Source organism: Arachis hypogaea, chromosome 16, assembly GCF_003086295.3.
Source record: "Arachis hypogaea cultivar Tifrunner chromosome 16, arahy.Tifrunner.gnm2.J5K5, whole genome shotgun sequence".
Taxonomy (NCBI): Eukaryota; Viridiplantae; Streptophyta; class Magnoliopsida; order Fabales; family Fabaceae; genus Arachis; species Arachis hypogaea.
The window spans coordinates 136123880-136144264 of record NC_092051.1 but is presented as its reverse complement, the minus strand read 5'-3'; the positions used below and the strand labels follow the sequence as shown (position 1 = coordinate 136144264).

At 32.8% G+C, this 20385-nt stretch overlaps 1 protein-coding gene across 1 annotated transcript; it reads right to left on the bottom strand.

Annotated features, from left to right (window-relative positions):
- Positions 1–12015: 12015 nt before the first annotated feature.
- LOC112755167 (vacuolar-processing enzyme) lies at positions 12016–18804 on the bottom strand. The gene is made up of 8 exons (XM_025803088.3): positions 18411–18804; positions 16698–16854; positions 16470–16555; positions 15835–16013; positions 15194–15242; positions 13512–13724; positions 12341–12550; positions 12016–12226 (listed from the first exon to the last, which is right to left on the bottom strand). The coding sequence occupies exons 1-8, from the start codon at positions 18753–18755 to the stop codon at positions 12095–12097; spliced, it is 1371 nt and encodes a 456-aa protein (XP_025658873.1). The 5' UTR covers positions 18756–18804; the 3' UTR covers positions 12016–12094.
- Between the last annotated feature and the right edge of the window lie 1581 nt (positions 18805–20385).

Genomic DNA, 20385 nt, shown 5'->3' with positions numbered 1-20385 from the left:
ATGGATATTCCGCATTAAAAGACAATTAGATGGAAGTATCCAGAAGTACAAGGTGCGGCTAGTGGCAAAAGGCTTTCATTAAAGAGAAAGCTTTGATTATGGGGAAGTATTCAGTCCAGTGGCTAAACCTGCGACAATCCGTGCTGTCTTGGCAGTTGCTTTGTCGAGACAGTGGCGATTTCATCAGTTTGACTTTAACAATGCCTTTCTCAATGGTGATTTTTCTGAAAATGTCTATATGGTGCAACCTGACGGCTACAATTTTGGCACTAATTTAGTGTGTAAGCTAGAGAAAGAACTATACGGCCTCAAGCAGGCTCCACGTGCATGGTTCCTCAAGCTAAGGAGTACCCTTGAAATGCACCTTCCTCAAGGTCCAGCACCTACACTGTACTGTGATAATCAGAGCACCGTACTAATGAGTAGAAATCCAATACTTCACAGCAGGTCAAAGCACTTTGAAATTGACTTGCATTTTGTTCAGGATAGGGTTGTTCAACAGCAGGCATATGTTGTGCATATTCCCTCCTTTGATCAAGTTGTCGATGTCCTTACAAAACCTCTATCTCATGATGCATTTATATGTCTCAGGTCCAAACTGAGATTGGTTTCACAACCTTCCTCAGTTTGAGGGGCGATGTTAGGGATAAATAGCAATTGAACCAGTAAGCTGAGCTGGCAGAGTTAGTTAGCCAGTTATGAGAACAGTTAGTGGTTGTTAGTAGTTACTATAAAAGCTACTATATAAGACTAAGAGTCAATGTAATAATCAGTCAATGAAATTATTTTCTCTGATTCACACTCTATGAAAAGAGTTTTCTAGAACTTTCTCTCTCTCTCTCTCTCTCTCTCTCTCTCTCTCTCTCTCTCTCTCTCTCTCTCTCTCTCTCTCTCCACTGGTGTTTCACATTCTCTTCTCTAAAGAGTTCTGATACCTCACACATAGCAGCAGCAATAACAACTCAAACACAGTAAATTACAAGTAACGGTTCCAGAAAGCAAATTAAAATAATAATAATAATAATAAAACAAGAATCCGAGAGGACAGAAGACCTACCGGGATTAAGGCAGCGGCAGAAGAATGACAAGACGAAGTGACAGGAGGAAGCGTCGAAGACGAGCGACGATAGAAGCAAGGAGATGACGGGGTGAAAGGCGCCGGCTCAAACAGACAGAAAAGAGAGTTTTTATGGAGGGAGAATGGGTTGGGATTCGAAGGTTTATAGGTTAGGATTGGTTCATTCCTTTTTGTCGGTCCAAAACAATGTCGTGGAACAGGCCTTCAATTTTTGGGAAAAACCCAAGAATCCTTCGAGTCGTCCGGTTTGCCGGTTCCCAGGTTATTTTCCAACTGTAAACTGGATTTTGAATTGTTGAACTAATCGGTTTGCCAGATTTGGTCTAATTTTTAAAACAATGCAAAATGTGCATGAAATATTAAAAACTACAATAATGGCTATTTTTTGTGCTTATTAAAGTTTATTCATATTATTTCAAAAAAGAATAATTATTGAAACGTTTATTTATTTTATTATAATAAATTTAATTATTTTAACAATTAATTATTTTATTAAAAGATATATAAAATAATATGTATTAAATACATAATGAATAATTTTTTAATTACTTTTAATATTTACAAAATATTTTTTTATAATCATCGATAGATTAAGAGAAACTATTTAAATATTTTTTATTCACACAATTTTTTGGTACTTTATTCGCACAATTTTAACTAGGGGTAAGTATTGTTTTGGTCCCTAACATTGAGGGTCATAATCGAAATCGTCCGTGATCTAATTTTTTATTTAGAATCGTCCTTAATGTTGCATTTCAATTTAAAATCATTCTTTCTATTTTTTTCGGACATAAATGCCCTTTTCATCATTACGGGTAGTTATCACAACAAACAAGTATAATAAAAATATGTATAATAAAAAAAGAAAAAGCATTATAAATACATATCTAATGGAAAAAAAGGGTAAAGTGATGTGAATCTCCCACTATTGCAGATTCTACCATCGTCGACCTCGTGGAGGGAGAACGCCATGGCTGCCCAAAACTCAACCTCGTCTCGAAGCAAATCTTCCTCGCATGGTAGGTTGCTACTTTGTTCCCATAGTGAGAGGTCGGTGTTGCAAACCTCGGGAACCAAGGAGAACCTTGGTCGCAGATTCTGGGGCTGTGTTTACTATGAGGTTTGTTTTTTGCTTTTCTTCTGAATTGAGCAGTTTGGGTGATGAATTGGAGAGTGAACATAGTGGTTATGTGTAGGTGCATCAAGGCTGCAACTTCTTTCGTTGGGCAGATCTAGAGACAGAGGTGGAACACTCAGAAATTGCAAGAATGAGGAGGAAGGTTTTCTCGCTGAAATCAAGAACGAAAGCGGCAGAGTGGAAGCTAATGGTTGTTGCTATGTTAGGGTTTTTTGGGTGGGTTGGGTTTTTGTATTTGCTGTTGCAGAATTTTCTATGGCAAGGCCACAATGTGTAATTTCATTAAACCTGGTATGAAAAGGGTGTAGGAGTATGATGCTGTTGTTGTAGGTAAATTGTGCTAGGGTTTATTTATTAGGTGGGTTCCCTGAATCTATTATGTTGAATTGGTTTCAACATGTATGAATGACAATTATGTAAGCATGGTTGGTTCTTGAAATGTGAGTAGAATTTCTGGTTGGCAAATACCTAAGTTCCATTACTGAATAATTCCATAACAATGTCATAAACATGAAACAAAGACAAACTTAACTCAACATGGTAAATGTCATAATAACATACATAATAAACAGTGTTTCACACCCAGAATTAATCCTGAAATGTTTGGCTGGTCTAAGCCAGTAATTAAGTACAACAGTCAGATGCTCATAAGCAAAATATCACCAACAAAAAGTAGCTAACAAGTCCACACTGACAGTACCAGAAACTTAACACAAACATATCTCAAAATAAGCCAACATGCATTATATACAATCATGACAATACGATGCTAAGTTTTCCATTTTTCTAAAGCAATTCCCATTTCCTTAGAGGCAACTTTGCCATTAACTTCAGTTTCTTTGGAGAAACGTGAGGTGCTCCAAAAAGCCTAGCAGAGAAGTGGCCAACAGGTTGGCTTGAAGATGTGGCTAGGGGTGACAACACCACCAGAACCCGCGGGTACCCACCCCACCCCTACCCGCTTGGGGCGAGTTTTAGCGGGGCGGGTTCTTGGGAGGGGCGGGGCGGGGCGGGTTTAGGTAATACCCGCCCCGGTATATATAATATATATAATTTTAATATATAATATGTATAATATATGTAAAATAATTAGTAAATGATTAATAATATTGTACATATTTAAATTTTTACTTAATTTATGTTATGTATGTGATGATGATTATATAAATTTTGAAATTTAATTTTATTTATTAGATTTTAATAATTATAGGGGCGGGTAGGGGTGGGTAGGGGCGGGGCGGGTACCCGCAGGGACGGGTTAGGGTTCAACGTTTTACTACCCGCGGGTAGAAGCGGGGCGGTTTCTATGCGGATTGTTGTACGGCGAGGCGGGGTCGGGTATAGCAAAAACCCGCCCCTACCCACCCCATTGCCACCCCTAGATGTGACAAGGGTTGGCTGAGATAAGGGAAGAGTTTTGGTGGTTGGCTGTGATGAGGATGAAGGAGGTGCTGAACTTATTGGGCTGACAAGCTTCTTAGGCTGTGGATCATGTTTGGTTGAACAATTGGGCTTAGTGGTTCCCTTGGGCCTGCCTCTAGGCCTTTTTGGCTGTGCTGCATTGTTGGACTGGGTTGAAGATAGTGGCTGTGTTGCTAAAGCAGCTTTCCTATTGACAACTAGTTTAGGAATGGGCTGGAAAGAGGCAATCTTCCTTCCTCCCTCGGCAGCTGGAGGCTGTGATTTGGTGCTTCCCTTCTGTTGTTTGCCTTTGTTGCTAACCTTCTTTGAATGCTGGGCCACATAAACAATTGCAATTTACCATAATAATATTATACTTAAGACAGACCAATACCTAGCAGGAAGAAAAATTAAAAATCATACCAAATCCTCAACAGGTTTAGGGCATCTGCATTTGTTGTGTCCAACAGACCCACATATAGAGCACCTTTGTTTCTCCCCCTTCCTTGACAAGTGAGTGTGGCTGCTCTGTTCTTCATCTCCAACAGTTGGTCTCCTCTTTTTCATTGGCCTATGACTAGGCCTTCTATACGGAGATAGCATAACATCAGGATGTGTTGTTCTCTCCCAAAGATCTAGTCCGTTCAACGGGTGTATGACTGACTTGTAGCACCTCAAGTACACTTCTTTCTTATAATAGCCATCCACAAAAGATTCCAAGTCAATCCCCTTGAATTTGATGCAACTAATAGCATGGCTACAAGGTATGCCACTCATCTGCCACCTTCTATATGAACATTCATGAGTGCCTAAGTCAACAGCAAACTTGTCTAATCCGTTAATGGCGGCACGAATCCCTACACTTTCGTACAGCTATACCAGCAAGTGCACTGGGTCATCCATGTAATACCTGAGCGAGTCAGGGTCGATCCCACAAGGATTGTGGTTTGAAGCAAGTTATGGTTATCCTGCAGGTCTTAGTTAGGCAGATCAGAAGGTTGTTGGATTGAATTTGGTTAAACCATAAAAGGAATAAAGCAAAAGGGGTAGAAAATACTTTGTATATTAGAAGGGAATCAGTGATAGGGATAAGGTAAAGGATTGGAGTTGCTTTGCCTTTCTAAATTAACTCTAGTGTTACTGTTCTCTTTGCTTGTGAGTGATTTCTTCAATGGCAGGCTATATGTGATTGACACTGGTTTGAGCAGCTGCCAATACTCCTCCAGATCTGAACCCCAGGTTTAGTGCGGATCCATTCTGATTGAGGGTGAAGCTCATACAGTTCATTCTCCTTAATGATTCTACTCAAAACGCCAAAGACAAGGTCAAATCTTTTGGATCAGAGAATGTTGCACCTTGGGTTCTAGCCTCTACCATAGAGACCCTAATCTCCCCAGAAATTGGCTGAACTAATGTCTCGAGAAGTCCCCAATGAAGTCGTGGATTAGCCGTCTGAGAGACGTATATTCAAGCTAGTGGTTCATCATTATCCGATGAAAGACGCACTCTGAACCCATGTAGAATGTGATAACCTTATGCCATTTCAACGCATTCATATTGATGAAGAACGAATATACATCTTAAAATTAATCAAACCCGGATCGAAGAGAAACAGTAATGCTTTTATTAATTCATAGGACTCAGCAGGGCTCCTCCCCTCAACCTAGGAGGCTTAGAAACTCATACTGAAAGGAAATACAATCATGAATTCTAAAATATGGTAAAAAGTGTCTCCCTCCTTTCAAATGATTATGTAAAATACACTTTAAATACTAAACAGATGACTAGTAAGGGTAAAACAGTCTATCTAGTGCTAAAATCCATTTCTGGGACCCACTTTGTGAGTGTTTAGGCTGAGTTTTGATGAAATCCATGTACTTAGGCTTTCTTGGGTGTTGAACTCCAGTCCTGGAACCTTTTTGGGTATTGGACTCCCGCTTGGAATCCTTTTCTGGCGCTGGACACCAGAACTAGTCAGATGGCTGGCATTAAATGCCAGTTTTGGACTTTCTAATCCGAAGCAAAGTATAGACAATTATATATTTCTGGAAAGCTCTGGAAGGCAGCTTTCCATAGTCTTTGAGAACGCTCTATTTGAACTTCTATAACTCCAGAAAAGCTCTTCCAAATGCTGGCAACAAACCCTGCACTCATGAAATCAATGAGCATATAGTTAGGGAGACTTGAGTTGCAATAATTCACAATGTAAATGAAATGAAGTATGCTTACTTTCTATTGATCAGACATGAAGGTGGATCTTCCCATCTTCTCAAGCCCAATATCAGATGTAAGATGATTTAGAAACCAAGTCCACGAGTTCTTGGTCTCGGCCTCTACAACCACATATGCAATGGGTAGCATTTGATCATTCAGATCCCAACCAATTGTAGTGAGCAATTGTCCTTCCTGGGGTGTCTTCAAAAATCAGCCATCTAGACCAATGAAGGACCTGCAATGCTGGAAGCTCTGCTTGCATGCTTCCAAGCACACGTAGATCCTCTGGAAGATGCAGTAATTGGTCATAGATGAGGCTGGTGCTTCATTATCAAGATCTGGGGACCTCTGCACTTGTATGCGAATAGAGGATCCTGGATTTGCCCTCAAGAGCTCTTGTCCATAGTCATAAATCCTCTTATACTGCTCTCGGAAGGTTCTCTAAATTTTATCTAGTGCAATCTGCTTGGTCTTACTTGCCATTGACTTAGTGACAGTCAAGTTCCACTTTTTTTGAGCCTTTGAAACCATCTCCCTTATCTTCACCTTAGGATTTTCTTCAACCTTCTTCTTAAACACCTTGCCAAGCCATTTCGAGTGTAAAATCCCCACCTTGTGTGCTTGTGTACATGTGTGAGTCAAATTCATGTTGCGGAGCTGTCAAGTATCCCGAACAAACAGCCCTAACCATCTTCATATCACACTTCCTAAACCTGATTGCCCTTGCGGTTTGCACAGCATAAGCAGTCATAGAGTCCTTGAACTCCTCCCGAGATGCATACACAGTGCCAACTTCCCAATCGTATTAATTCATATCTTTTTGTGCCTTGTGAACTAGATACCTCACTCCCTGCTCTAAATCGGACCCCTCAGCCCCAACTTCGTGATCCAAATCTAACTCATCACTGTTTCCTCCATCGTCATTTTCAAAGTCCTCATTTGCTACACCCTTCTTTTTCACAGCCCTGCACTTTTTATTCATGACATTCACATCTTGAAACCTACTTACATCAGGATCAAGCTCATCATCACTGTGGTAAAGTGCAAATCATCTTCACTGTCGTCCTCTTCTCTAGATGGTTTATACTCTGAATCGAGACTGTCACTATCACCAGAATTACCACACTTAACTTCCTTATTAACTTCGTTGTCCCTCTGCTTTGCCCCAAAATTAGCAGCACCTGGTTCATATTGGTTTCGCCCTTCCTCTACTCCACTATACACAACCAGCTGTTGCCCCTCACATATGTCAACCATCCCATGTTTCTCCCCAACATCAATGTAGCCAGCAGCAGGAAACACGTCTTCCTCCTCAACCTTGTGAAAAACATACAACTCTACATAATCTCTCAACTCTGCTATTTTACACATGGCAATCAAATCCGCATCACCTTTAAACAACTTCAAATTTTCCTCCATATCTTCATGTGTCGGATCCTTGAACCACAACGATGGGATATTCTCCTCCACGTAACCAAACTGCTTTAGCTCCGCATAGGCTTCAAATATGGACCACCGATCACCATCAATCTCTTCTATCACTATTGTTTCTCCTCCCACATACTGTAATGGACCGTTCTAATAAGTAAACCATCCTCCATGGTAGACTTTCACTTTAAAATACCCATTGTCCTCTCCAACACCCTGAGTAAATTACTATCAGATCACATTACCATATTGCAACAATAGAAAAAAAATAAAAAGACGAATCACATAGACCTCCCTATTTCACAGTAATGCTAATTCCTAGTCTCAACATACATGGTCTCTTTTCAACCATCAACAGACTACCAAAACCTAAACCTTCTAACCCGAAACTAACCACTACGAGGAGAGCTACTGTAGTCAAAGGAAGGAGGAAAATCATACCTACGCAAACCCTGCGAGTACTGCCTGACTGACTGTTCGCGCCCCTTCCTTCCAGTTGCTCGAACTCGCCTGCTCTCTTCAGTCCAACAACAACTTCCGTCCTTTCCTTCTGGGTTAGGGCATGCTGCAATCGGTTTGGTTTACGAAGCGCTGTGATTAATGTTGTGGTTAACGTTGAGGGTTTACATCGAATTGAAGACATAAAGTGTTTGGCGCGCAACACTAAAGCTGAAAAGGGTAGCTTCGTTGTAACACCCTCGCTACTACAATGTTACGCTTCCGGCTGTGCCACTCTGGTAGTAAGAAGTATTACGACTACTTTATATACTTAATATTAAAATAGGAGCCTTTGACTCAACACCGTATCGCTGATTTCTTTGAAAACTGAAAATAAATACTTTATCTTAAAAAAAATAAACTGGCATAGATTCATATACAAGACTCCTTACATAATAGCTTATAATATAATATACATATAAAACATACAACTCCTATCCCTCTTACAAAATTATAATAACAAAGACATGGAAAGAAAAATTATCTAACTAATACAACATCATATAAACCAAAACGCAGTAAAACTCTTCATAAAGCTCCTTCATCCGATTCCTGAAAAGGTAAAACTGTAGGGGCGTGAGAACCTAACCACATGGTCTCACCACGGAGTTTCAGAATTTCCATAAGAAGATATTTAATAAGAAAACTGTTTTCAAACTCAGTGATTATCGTTGTCTTATGAATCTTTTAATAACCAACGGCTAATCACTCAAAACCTTTTCAAAGAAACAATATTTAATTTTTCAGAAATCCAAAACCTTTATTTTCTTATAAGAAAATCTTAATCAGTTTCTTAGGCGGTATGAATAACTAACCTGTTCCAAGCATAAGTTCATTAAGTCTATGCTGAACCAACTTGATTTTCCATACTTTACTAATATCTCAATCAGAAACCAATCAAATCAGAAGCCAATCATGGCCTTCAACCCATCACATAATCAATCAACGCAATCATCATCTCATCATCAATACTCAATCTCAAAAGTACCACATCAGAAGCAAACATAGGCAAAAGAGACAAGAAAAATACAGGTATAGATAACAGTTACAGCAAATAGATCAAATAGCAGTTAAGAACAGTTTAGAAATTAGGCAAACCGAAACAAATTCAAACCCAAACAAAGCATACAAATGCATATGATGCATGCCTGTCCTATGGCTGATGATATCATCTGTCGGTTATATAGCCAACCCGACACGTCCTGGTAGCTAACCGTGGACTGAAACACCCATGCGGAGCAAGTGGGTTTGAGCTACAACCTCCTTACTACTACCCGCTTAACCCAGAGCCAGTGGAATAACCACTACTGCAGCTACTACCCAGGCAGGTGTTTAAAACCTCAACCTAGAGCGAGTGAAATAACCACTACTGCCGCTACTACCCAGGCGTCACAAACATACATTTATTCATTTTACATCAAGCATCATCATTATCAAATCTCATACATTAACCTGGAGCAAGTGGGACGAACCACCATCCTTGCTACTACCCAGGTATCACAATCAGAATCACATTCAATATCATTTCATCAACCACAATTCATTCGTTTCTAAATAAAGCAAAACTCAAAACATATCCCTTTTCAAATTATAAAATCCTTTTAAAAATCCAAAGCGTTCTGACAAGCACTTCAAACAAAATCTCCAATTTTATAAAAATTTGGGCAGTATCTCCTCTAAAACTTGGATTCTTCCACCCTTTTTGGATCCCAACCAAACCATTTCTCAAACTCCTTTCAACTCAATTCCAAAATCAGACCAATTTCAATATCTCAAACCATTCTCAATTTAAATTCATTTTTCAATAAATCAAGCTCATTTCTAATATTAAAATCCTTTCCAACTCTCAATTCTTTTCCAACAAAGTCAACCAACATTTTCTTAAACTCTTTCCTATGGTTTCAAACCCAAGTCATTCAAGACAACTCAGTTCAATTCATAAGAATCCATAATCACTAGAAATATTTATTTGCATCAATATCGATTTATAACAATTCTTGAGAATAAAAATGAGTTTAATGAAAATGCCCCTACCTCGATCACGACTCAACTACACGACAAAACTCTTTTTCCTCTCAGCCCGCAGCAGTGACAGCTTCAATCACGATTCGCAATAACCAGAACTCGATTCTACGTTATCAAAACCTCAGAATCTCTAACTAAACACAACAGAATACTGATTTTCAAAGGTTTCGAAATATAAACGCTTACCGTAACAAAGGAGTAATGACTGAACCAAACTGCGGAAGCTTCGGCGGTGGTTCCGGCGGCCAGGATCATGGTGACACGGCCTTCTCCTCCTCTGGCAGTGACTCCCGCAACAGCAACCTCCAAAATTCAAACACTGAACTAATCTTCACCAAATTCCAAACCTTGATTTTGGAAAATCCCAATCTATGAATCTTCATTGATATCGTGCAACTCGCTGACAACCATGGCAGCGGCGGAGACGATGCACGACAACAACTCAGCAACGGAAGCGCGACGGAGCTAGTGGCGCAAGACGCGATGACGACCATTGGCTTCCTCTCGGCGAGCACAAATGACAGGGATGATGGCCTCTCTTCTTCTCGGCGCTGCTCTCTGCCTCGATTCTGGTAAACGCGACGACGATGATGATTAGACAGCAACTGCATGGCGATGGCGGCGGCAGGAAGGAACGCGACGACCTTGACTAGACGTGGTGCTTGACAACGACGGAACGCAGCTTCGATGGTGATAGGGCGTGGCGGCGGCGACGAGCGGGACGCGGTCTCCCTCCTTCGTTCACGCCGCAGCCCTTTCTTCTCTCTTTTCTTTCTCCGTTTCTCTCTTTCTCTCTCTCCCTTCACATTTATTTCTTTCCATTTCTTCTTTTTGTTTTCTAAAGTAGCTGGGTGTTTGGTTTGGGGAAGGGGATGGCGGTGGAGTAGAAGGTTAGAGTTAGAGCCGTTTAAAAAATTTTAATAAAATTAGGGGTATAAAGTATTAATAAAAAATTTAATTTAATTCTTTAAAATTATTTTAAAGATATTATTTAATTATCAATTTGTTAATTAGTTTTCAATCAAGTATTTTAATTTAAAATTAGAGATAATATAATTAATTTTTTTTATCTATAAAAATTAAAGTATTAAATTCTGAAATCTTAATTAATCAAAATTTACTTTAATTATCTTTAATAAAATAACTTTTGAGATTAAAGTACTTAATGAATAAATAAATCGAAATTAGTTCGTAATAAGATTTTATAAAAATTATGGGCCTTACATTCGTCATTTATAAAAAAAAAATTATTAGAAAGGATGATTTTAAATTGAAATGTAATATTAAGGACCATTCTAAATAAAAAATTAGATCAGGGATGGTTTCAATTCTAATCCTTAATGTTAGGGACCAAAATAATACTTACCCCATTTTAACTACGATGTTAATATTGATGAATATAATAATTAAATAATAAATAAACGTCTTTTTTAATTCTGATTATTTGTTTGAAGGATTAAATATTTATTCATAATTTAAAATTTTTTAATTGAATTCGAATAATCTAAGTAATTAATTTAAACGATTTTTATAATCAGTAATATGAGAATATATCAAAAATCATGCATAACTAAGTTATTTGAATAATTGAAAACTAATTAAAATGTTTAAATTATGAAAAGACAGTCTATCTTTGGACCATTTTTTTAATGGAGCTACTTAGATAAAGATGTTAAAAATATCTTATTTTAAAGATGTTTTTAAAAGTTAAAATTTAATACATATAATTAATTAAATTATGTTATTTTTATTAAAATTAGACTGGACAAATCAGTTTAACCAAAAAATTAATAAATTAAATTTTGAACCAATCTAAACTAATATTTTTTTTTGTAAAAATGACTACAATATCCCTAACTAAAATACCCCTATTATATATATATTAAAAATTATAAATCTTAATCTTATAACTACAGAAAAAATGACTAAAATTTAGAATTTTTAAAATTAATATATATAATAAGAGTATTTTAGTCTTTTTCTATAATAGGAGTATTATAGTAAATTTTTATAAAAAATAATATTTATTTAGACCGATTCAAAATTTGATTAACTATTTTTCGATCAAATTAATTTATCTGCCCTAATTTTAACAAAAATAACATGATTTAATCGATTATATATATTAAATTTTAATTATTAAAAATTATTTTAAAAAAAAAATATTTTAGTCGTCTTTATAAAAATAGGTCCTTCTTTAATGTACATTTTTATACTTGAGAATCTCCCCCGCCAATCATTAATACGTTATTGACATCAATAAATGATTGAGATGAGCGAACTTAAGAATCATGCTAGCTTTTCCTAATGATCTAACAAGCTTTCGCTGATGCTACAATCATTTGCTCTTCAGAAATGCCAGCATTGCATATGTTAGCAAAAGTCCTCGAGTATTTTTTCCCGTAAGTTGATAAAGTGCCACAATGGTTCTCATAAATTTTCATCTGCATGAAACCCAAGTGGAAGAAATTAAAGATTATTATTTAATTTAACAGAGACAAATATATTTCCTATCATCTCATCATATAGCCAAATAAACCTCGTACAAGTTCACTTACATAATTCTTGAAGCAATCCCAATCATCCACAAGAGGTTGTCCTGCTGAACGAACATTAGTGATCACCTCCTCAGAGCCACTCTTTTCTCCAAATAAGATATTTACAATACGTTTTATGTTATTGTCTACTTGCTCCCTCTCAGCTATTTCAAGTAATAATCTCTTTTCAGCTTCTGATTTTTCACTCGAACCTTCTGGAGCAATGCTCAACTTGAAATCATAAACAAACAATTTTTCTCTGATCTTCAACATTTAATTTCCAATTTCAAGTACAAAGTGAAAATAGAACGAGATAAATAATTTAGTTTTGACGTAAATATTAAAGTGTATAATTTTTTTACAAAAATGCTATTTGCACATTATAATCCGTCACTAAAATCAGCCACTAATATATTTGTACATAAATACATGTGTGGTTTAATTTATTTTCAATGTATATTTGTATTCTAACATATATTTTATACTGATGACTGACTTTGGTAGCTCATTTTAGTGTACACATAGCATAGTCATTTTTTTTATATTATCATGTAAAATAATTAGTTCATTTATATGACAATTAAGTAAAAAGGTATGATGAAAGGTAATTTTTTATTTGTAACACACTATATATAAATATATAATAATATCTATTGATGTAGAAATATGTGATTAGCTAGATATTTATATAAAAATTTTGAGTGGTGCCACATGAACATCGATCTATCTCAAGATTAGCAACTACATCACCTACTATAAATATTTGATTATAATAGCAAATCTAATTTGAGTATCAAGAAGAAAAATAAAGAGAGAAAAATGAAGAAGGTGCGGGGAAATATAGGAATGGAGAACATGTTATAATTGAACCAAAATTTACAATTGTAATAAAACCTAGATTATTCATATTTATAATAAAAAAAATTGAAATGACCACGTGGGTTTGTGGTATGCACACAAAGAATTTAAAAAAAAATTATATTTATTATAAGATATAAGAAATAAATTTAAGAAAAGGTTAAAAAAATTTGTAATACCAACGAATATTTTTTAACTGCATTCTATATTAGTTAATTGATATTAATTAATAATTATTTAAATTTTATTTTTTAAAATATAAGATTAATAATTATTAATTACAAATATACTTTTTCATATAAATAAGATAAATAAGATATCCGACAAAGCCAACCTTGTGCCTTAGATGGAGAATAGTAGCATCTCTTTGACTGACAAATATTGTTGGAGCATCAAAAAAATATGCATTATTCGTTTTACTATTCTTGTTGGTGGCAGGGTTTGCACCAATGTAGTTATCCAGAAAATCATTGCTGATCATTTTATCTCCATATTGCATGACCTCAGAACTGGAGCCATCGTCCCAATGTAATGTTCTCTCTCTAACCTACATATTATATTAACATATAGATTGTGGGCTAATTTTTTTTTATATTGATTAAATATATGTGTAATACATTGCTATTGAAAGATTAGGTGTTTTTTTATATGGTATTTTATTCAAATCGGACGGTCCGATTTCAGCAATAAAATTTTTTTTATTTTCGAAATCACAAATCAGACGGTCCGATTTGTGATTGTTTGTTTAAAAATAAAACAAATCGAAGGCACCAATATGTAGCTCCCATAACAATGTCAAACACTTCTCTTCTCTCATGATTCTCAAATACACTCTTCTCTCTCACACACAAAAAAGAAAAAGCGTAGATTGTGCATGCAGGTAAATTTATAGGAAGATTTTTAAGTGTATCGTCGTACCGGTGTACACTTAAAAAATATATTAATATATATAATTAAGATTAACGGTTAAAAATTATTGATAATTATATATATTATATATATATTTTTTATAATTAATATCAACAATTAAAAATTACTGAAATACCGATACGACGGCATATTTCAAAATTTTCCAAACTTATATATGCATATGTTATAGCAAGGTTATCACAGTGTTATGGTAATATTGATGTGTTAGTGATTTTAGTTATTAATTCCTATTATAAAATTTTGTTAGTTATATATTAAAATCAGTATTTAATATATATATATATATATATTAAAATATAAAATATACTTTAAAAATGAGTTAAACAATTCATATATTTGTATATAAATATATGACGGTATAACTAATTTTAGTGGCTAATTTTAAAATATAAATAATATTTTTATTATAAGATATATATATATATATATATAGTTGAAACTAAAGGTTAACGCTATTAGAACATCAAGTATTTTTTAAAATATTTAATAAAATTTTCTATGTTATATCATATTTTTTAATTTGTATATAGTTTTGAGATTTGTAATTTTTTAAAAGAATAGTGTAATATCGTTATTTACTGAAATATGATTATCAGATTTTGCTATTGGTGTATTGTATTTTCAAAAAAAAAAAAAAAAAAAATTCATTATCAACAAATTCACCTTTCAAAAATTTAAAAATAAAAAAGGGCAATTTTTGCCAATGACAAATTAACAATAAGCTATCGGTGAATTCAATTTTTAAAATTTTAAATTAAAAATTATAATTTACCAATGATAAATTTTATAGCAAAAATTTAAGTACAGTTGTGTTTATATGAAGTTGTTAATTATAAATCATTAAATAATTTGATATATTTGATTAAATTGTTATTTAATTACTCTTAATTATTAACTTCATATGAAGACAACTGTGCGTAAGTTTTCACTAAATTTTATTTATTCCTATATTTTTAAAGATCACTAACAATGCCTAATTATTAAAATTTCACCACCCAAAAATCATATGCAAATGTTTTTGCCGTTATACCATGCCCATTTTATTCATCATATGGATAAAGTTTAAAACTTTAGATAATGACTTACACTTTCATATTGCCGTTTCAGAGTTTCTTTCCTCCTATCAGTTTTGTCACTGCCTCATCAAAACAATCGAAATAATGGGTAATATAATATATATTATATAATATAATGGACAAAGATCAACCGATGCTATGCTCTTTCTATGTGAAGAACTAATTTTAAAAATTTTTAGTTTAGCGTAAATCACTAAAAATATTTTTGAATCAATTTTGTTTTATTTTTAAATAATTATCTAAATATTTCTAACAAAAATTAGATTAGATGTGTAAATTATTTATCACTTATTTGAAAAGTATATCCTTTTCTTGTTATTTTTATTATATGTTTTTAAATTTCTTTACAATATATTTCGTCTGACACCTAAATTTTTTGAAAATATTTTAGTGGTTTATTATTTATTGTAACTTTTTTATATTATTAGAAATCCCCTGTCACCAAGCACTATAAATTAATTCAGGATAAAAATATAGAGAATGAACTTTTAATTAGATAATATTAACTAATTGTATAGTTTAGATTTATAATTTAAAATCTAAAATTTAAAATAAATAAAATAATTTAAAAAAATTAACTGATATTAACAGAAAAAATGAATCACCTACCTAGACCTAGCATATTGTAAATTGAAACATTATTAAATGTACCTGTCTTCTAACCATGAAACACTATAGACGTCGCCCAAGCAAGTGTCATATTCATTATCACAATAAGCAGCAAAACTCGGATCAGTTGAATTGGAAGCAGTGGTTGCGTATATGTTTAAATTATTCGTTAGAATCCCTTCGAACATGCTCCCAGATTCACATGCTTCCAAGTATATCACCTTTTAATTTGTTTTCCAGTAAAATGAATTAATGCATCAAATTCAATATCTTATATATGGAACTTGCTGCTTGAAACAATTCTACGTTTACTAAAATCTGATCTAGTTGATTTTTCTAGGGAAATGTAAGATTCTTTTTTTATCAAATAACAAGAGAAAAATCTAAAATAGCCCTTAATAATTATCTTAAAATTGATAATTATTGTGAAAGATAATGAAGTTTTTGACAAAAAAAATTTCAATCTGACTCCTGACAATTACTTCGAAAGGACAATAAGGTTTTTGTACAAAAAAAATTAATATTATTTTTTTGGCACAGGGCTAATCAATCCCAAAAAAAATATTAGAGACCAAATTTGATGTTTTTTTTTTTTAAAAACTTCGTTGTCCTTTCGAAATAATTGTCAGGACCGGATAGAATATTCCCTCAAAAACGGGAGATTTAAGAGAACTTACAATCTTTTTATAGCCCTTAGCGGCGTGTTTCTTTTTCAACACATCTATAAAATCGTTGGCAAATACATCCTCACCAACTGGCATAGCTGATCAAATAATAGCATTTTGTGATTAATTATTATTTCTGTTTTTTTTAGTAGGAAAAATGAATTAAATGTAGATTCTAATAAACAACACACATGTTATGCAAAGTAGTTTTAAAGAAAGAAAAGGAACGGAGTTACTTACTAACGAAGCCGGGGGCACCATGATCAGCATAGTAAATAAAAATGGTGTCATTAGGGCCACTGTCCACCACTTTACCACTACCTCCAGTAATAGCACTTCGGTTACCACTAAGCACAGCATAAAAATTTTTGGCATTTGTATGCTCTCCACTGTAATCCTACATAACTTAAACAATCACATTCACATACAGTATCACTTCTGCTATAGTCAAAATGCTACCAAAAATTTAACTTAAAAATAGTTTGATTTGCTAATCTACTACTACTACTATTATTATTTACAGTACAATTTGTATTAAAATACATTGTTATAATAAATGTATCAAATTTTTTAGTGATGAAATGGACGAAATAGGATCAATAATATCCATTAATTACAGACTTTTAATTTTTGTCTTTAGATTTTTCGACACATAATAATTACTATCTTGTTCTTTAATATAATATATGCAATATAATTAAAGATGAAGTATATTTTTTTCTCTAAAATTTTTTTAATATTTAATTTAATTTTTAACATTTTAAATATATTTTAATTATACTCTTTAGAGTTAACACTATTAACAAAAATGTTAACTTAGCAATTATATAATGACGTGTCGTTAACATATGACAACTATTAGATAGCATGTCCATGATATATTAGTATAAAATTGTCACATCATATATTATCCAACCTAAGAATATAATTAAAACATATTTAAAGGTAAAATTGAAATTAATTATTAAAGATAAAATTAAAATAAAATGTAAATGATGTTGAGGATAAAAATAAAATATATTATTCAATAATTTTTTTTAAATAAAAATTATATTAATAATATTCTTAAAATATATTATTTTTATTGATACTCACTTTAATACAATAATCTTTTTATTAAAAATAAATTGATGATAAGTACTACATATTCTTCTTAAAAAATTATAAAAAAATATTTTAAAAATGTATCACTTTTTTATGCAGATAAAAATAACTTGGATACTTTTAAAAATGTCTTTAGTAATCTCTTTAATAATTTACTAACAAGTATATGTGATTATGACAAATAATTAAGTATTATTATATATTTTTATTAGTAAATTATACAAAAATATTTTTAAAGGTATTCAAGTGATTTTTATATAATAAAAGTGATATATTTTTAAAATATTTTTATATAATATTCTAAGAAAAATATGCAGTAGTTACACAAATTTATATTTTAATAAAATGTTATTGTATTAAAATGAGTCTCAATAAAAATGATGTGTTTTAAAGGTATTATGAATATGATTTTTATTTAAAAATAATTTTATTGAATAATATATTTTATTTTTATCCCAACGTTTATATTTTATTTTAATCTCATCCTTAACGTTTACTTTGACATTTCTAATATGTTTTAATCATACTCCTAGGTTAGACAATATATAATATGGCAATTCTATGTTACCGTATCACTCACACATCATCACACAATTGCCATGTTAATATTGTGGTTAATGGTGTTAACCTTTAATGGTATGATTAAAACATATTTAGAATATTAAAGGCAAAATTAAAACAACTTAAACATTACAAATATTTTTAAAATTTTTTGAGAACTTAAAGTAACAAAAAGTATACTTGACCATATACTTAAATATTAGAAATGAAAGCAAGTGTATGGCTAGTTAGTTTCAAGAACAAAAACACAATAATATTGATATGAAAATTGAACAGACTACCACTTACCTTGGGAACACCTTTATAAACATCTGGACCGTTGGGTTTATTGATTATAGTACCAGGTTTTGGGTTTTGTGTGTTATTGGCGATGTCATCATACATGAAAACAATGATGTTTTCATCTTTAAGACCACCTTTCTTTAGCACTTGATAGGCATGGCATACATCAGCTTGGTGCCTATAGTTTTCATACCCATTAGAACCAGCAACAAGGACACCCCATCTATTTCCATTTGCACCCTTTTGTTGTTGAATATTACGCATTGGACGAACACCCTCCAACGTTGTTATTGTCGAACTTAGCCACATTGAGAGTATCAATGCAACCCAACAAGTGGTTTTATGATTCATCTTGCTTGAATGCAATATTTGTGTGGATGAAAGAAGGGATTCAAATAAATTAAAGGAGAAGAGATGTATTATGTAGTAGCTATTGCATGCAATAATATCTTCTAAATGAATTTATAGCGGCAGAATTTAGTCTCACAATCACATGCATGGCGCATGCATCCGTTAGTTCTCTTGCTTTAAGTAATCTTATCCCATTTAATTAATGTGATTTTGCAAAGAGTTACTTGCAAATACTCGCCGGTTTGTAAACAAAAAGGTTCGTGCATATTAGCATGAATAAATAAGTCATAAATAGAAGTCATTATATTAGGGGGGAAAAGAACAAAAATATTTATAAAATAATAGAAAATAAATTTAAAATAGTCCAAAATTATTTTATTTCATTATTTAATTATGACAATAATAGCATGACTATGAGAGTGACAGAGTGTATATGAGACTGTATCTATCAATTTTTCATCATATGACATGTTTTATGTGTGTCATTCATATGTGTGAGATACATGTGTTATGAATATAATAATTTCTTGTAATTATGAATTACTGCCACTATTTTATTGATTTCTTGTTTTCAATGAATAAAATCTTTTTTTTTTACAATATAAAAATTATTATTGTGATGGTATATATAAAAAAGTTTTTGGTGGCTGGGAATTAAGAAAAAAAAAGAGAAAACAACCAAACAGAAAATAAAGGAAAACAAAGTCCTAAGGAACTAAGAAGACACAAAAGAGTCCCGCTAAATACTCATTTTAAACTCCTTTTAAAGCACCAAAAGCTCTACATGCTGAGAATGCGATCTCATCGTCGTGTTTGCCATAATGTCCACCACTGTATTTGTATCTCTTAGGATCAAGCGAAAATCAATATGCCACTTCCAAGTCATAATATCTTTGACTTTAAGCACCAAAGAATCTACACAACCAACGTTATCTTGAGAATTGATAACAAAATTGAAAGCCTCTAGACAATCTGCTTTGCAAATCACATATCTTTGTCCCAAGTCCTATGATAGAGGAAATCATTTCCAGATAGCAAACAACTCTCGTTGAAGAATATTGCAGGATCTTAATTATTTCCAAACAACCTTGTTGCCAATGTCCATTACAGTCTCTGCTAACACAGGCAAAATCAATACGATCACCAAAATCCAAAGTTGTGAGAATCGAACTGGTCATTAACCCGGTCGAATGACTGGTTCAATGATCCAATCGGGATCGAATTGTGATTAAACCGATTTAATTAAATATATAATAAAATTATTAAAAATTTAATATATAATTTTAAATATTTAAATTCAATTATTTCTAAGCTAATAAAATTCAAAAGTTCACAGAGTTTACATCAACTTTCATATATCCTCCATCTAATAAAATAGAATAAAAAGCCAATAAAAATCCAAAGTTAACACTTAACAATGTATATCTTTATTAAATGACACAAGTTTTGCTATTTACTAAATCCCACATGTCCGAATATATTAGGATCAATTAGCATTCATTAGAATTATTTAGTATATCTGAATATTTATTATAAAATATTACGTCTTTATTATTACGATTATCTTAGCACCTATAAATACCCTTTTATATTGTATCATTCCACACAATCTGAATAATACACTCTTCAT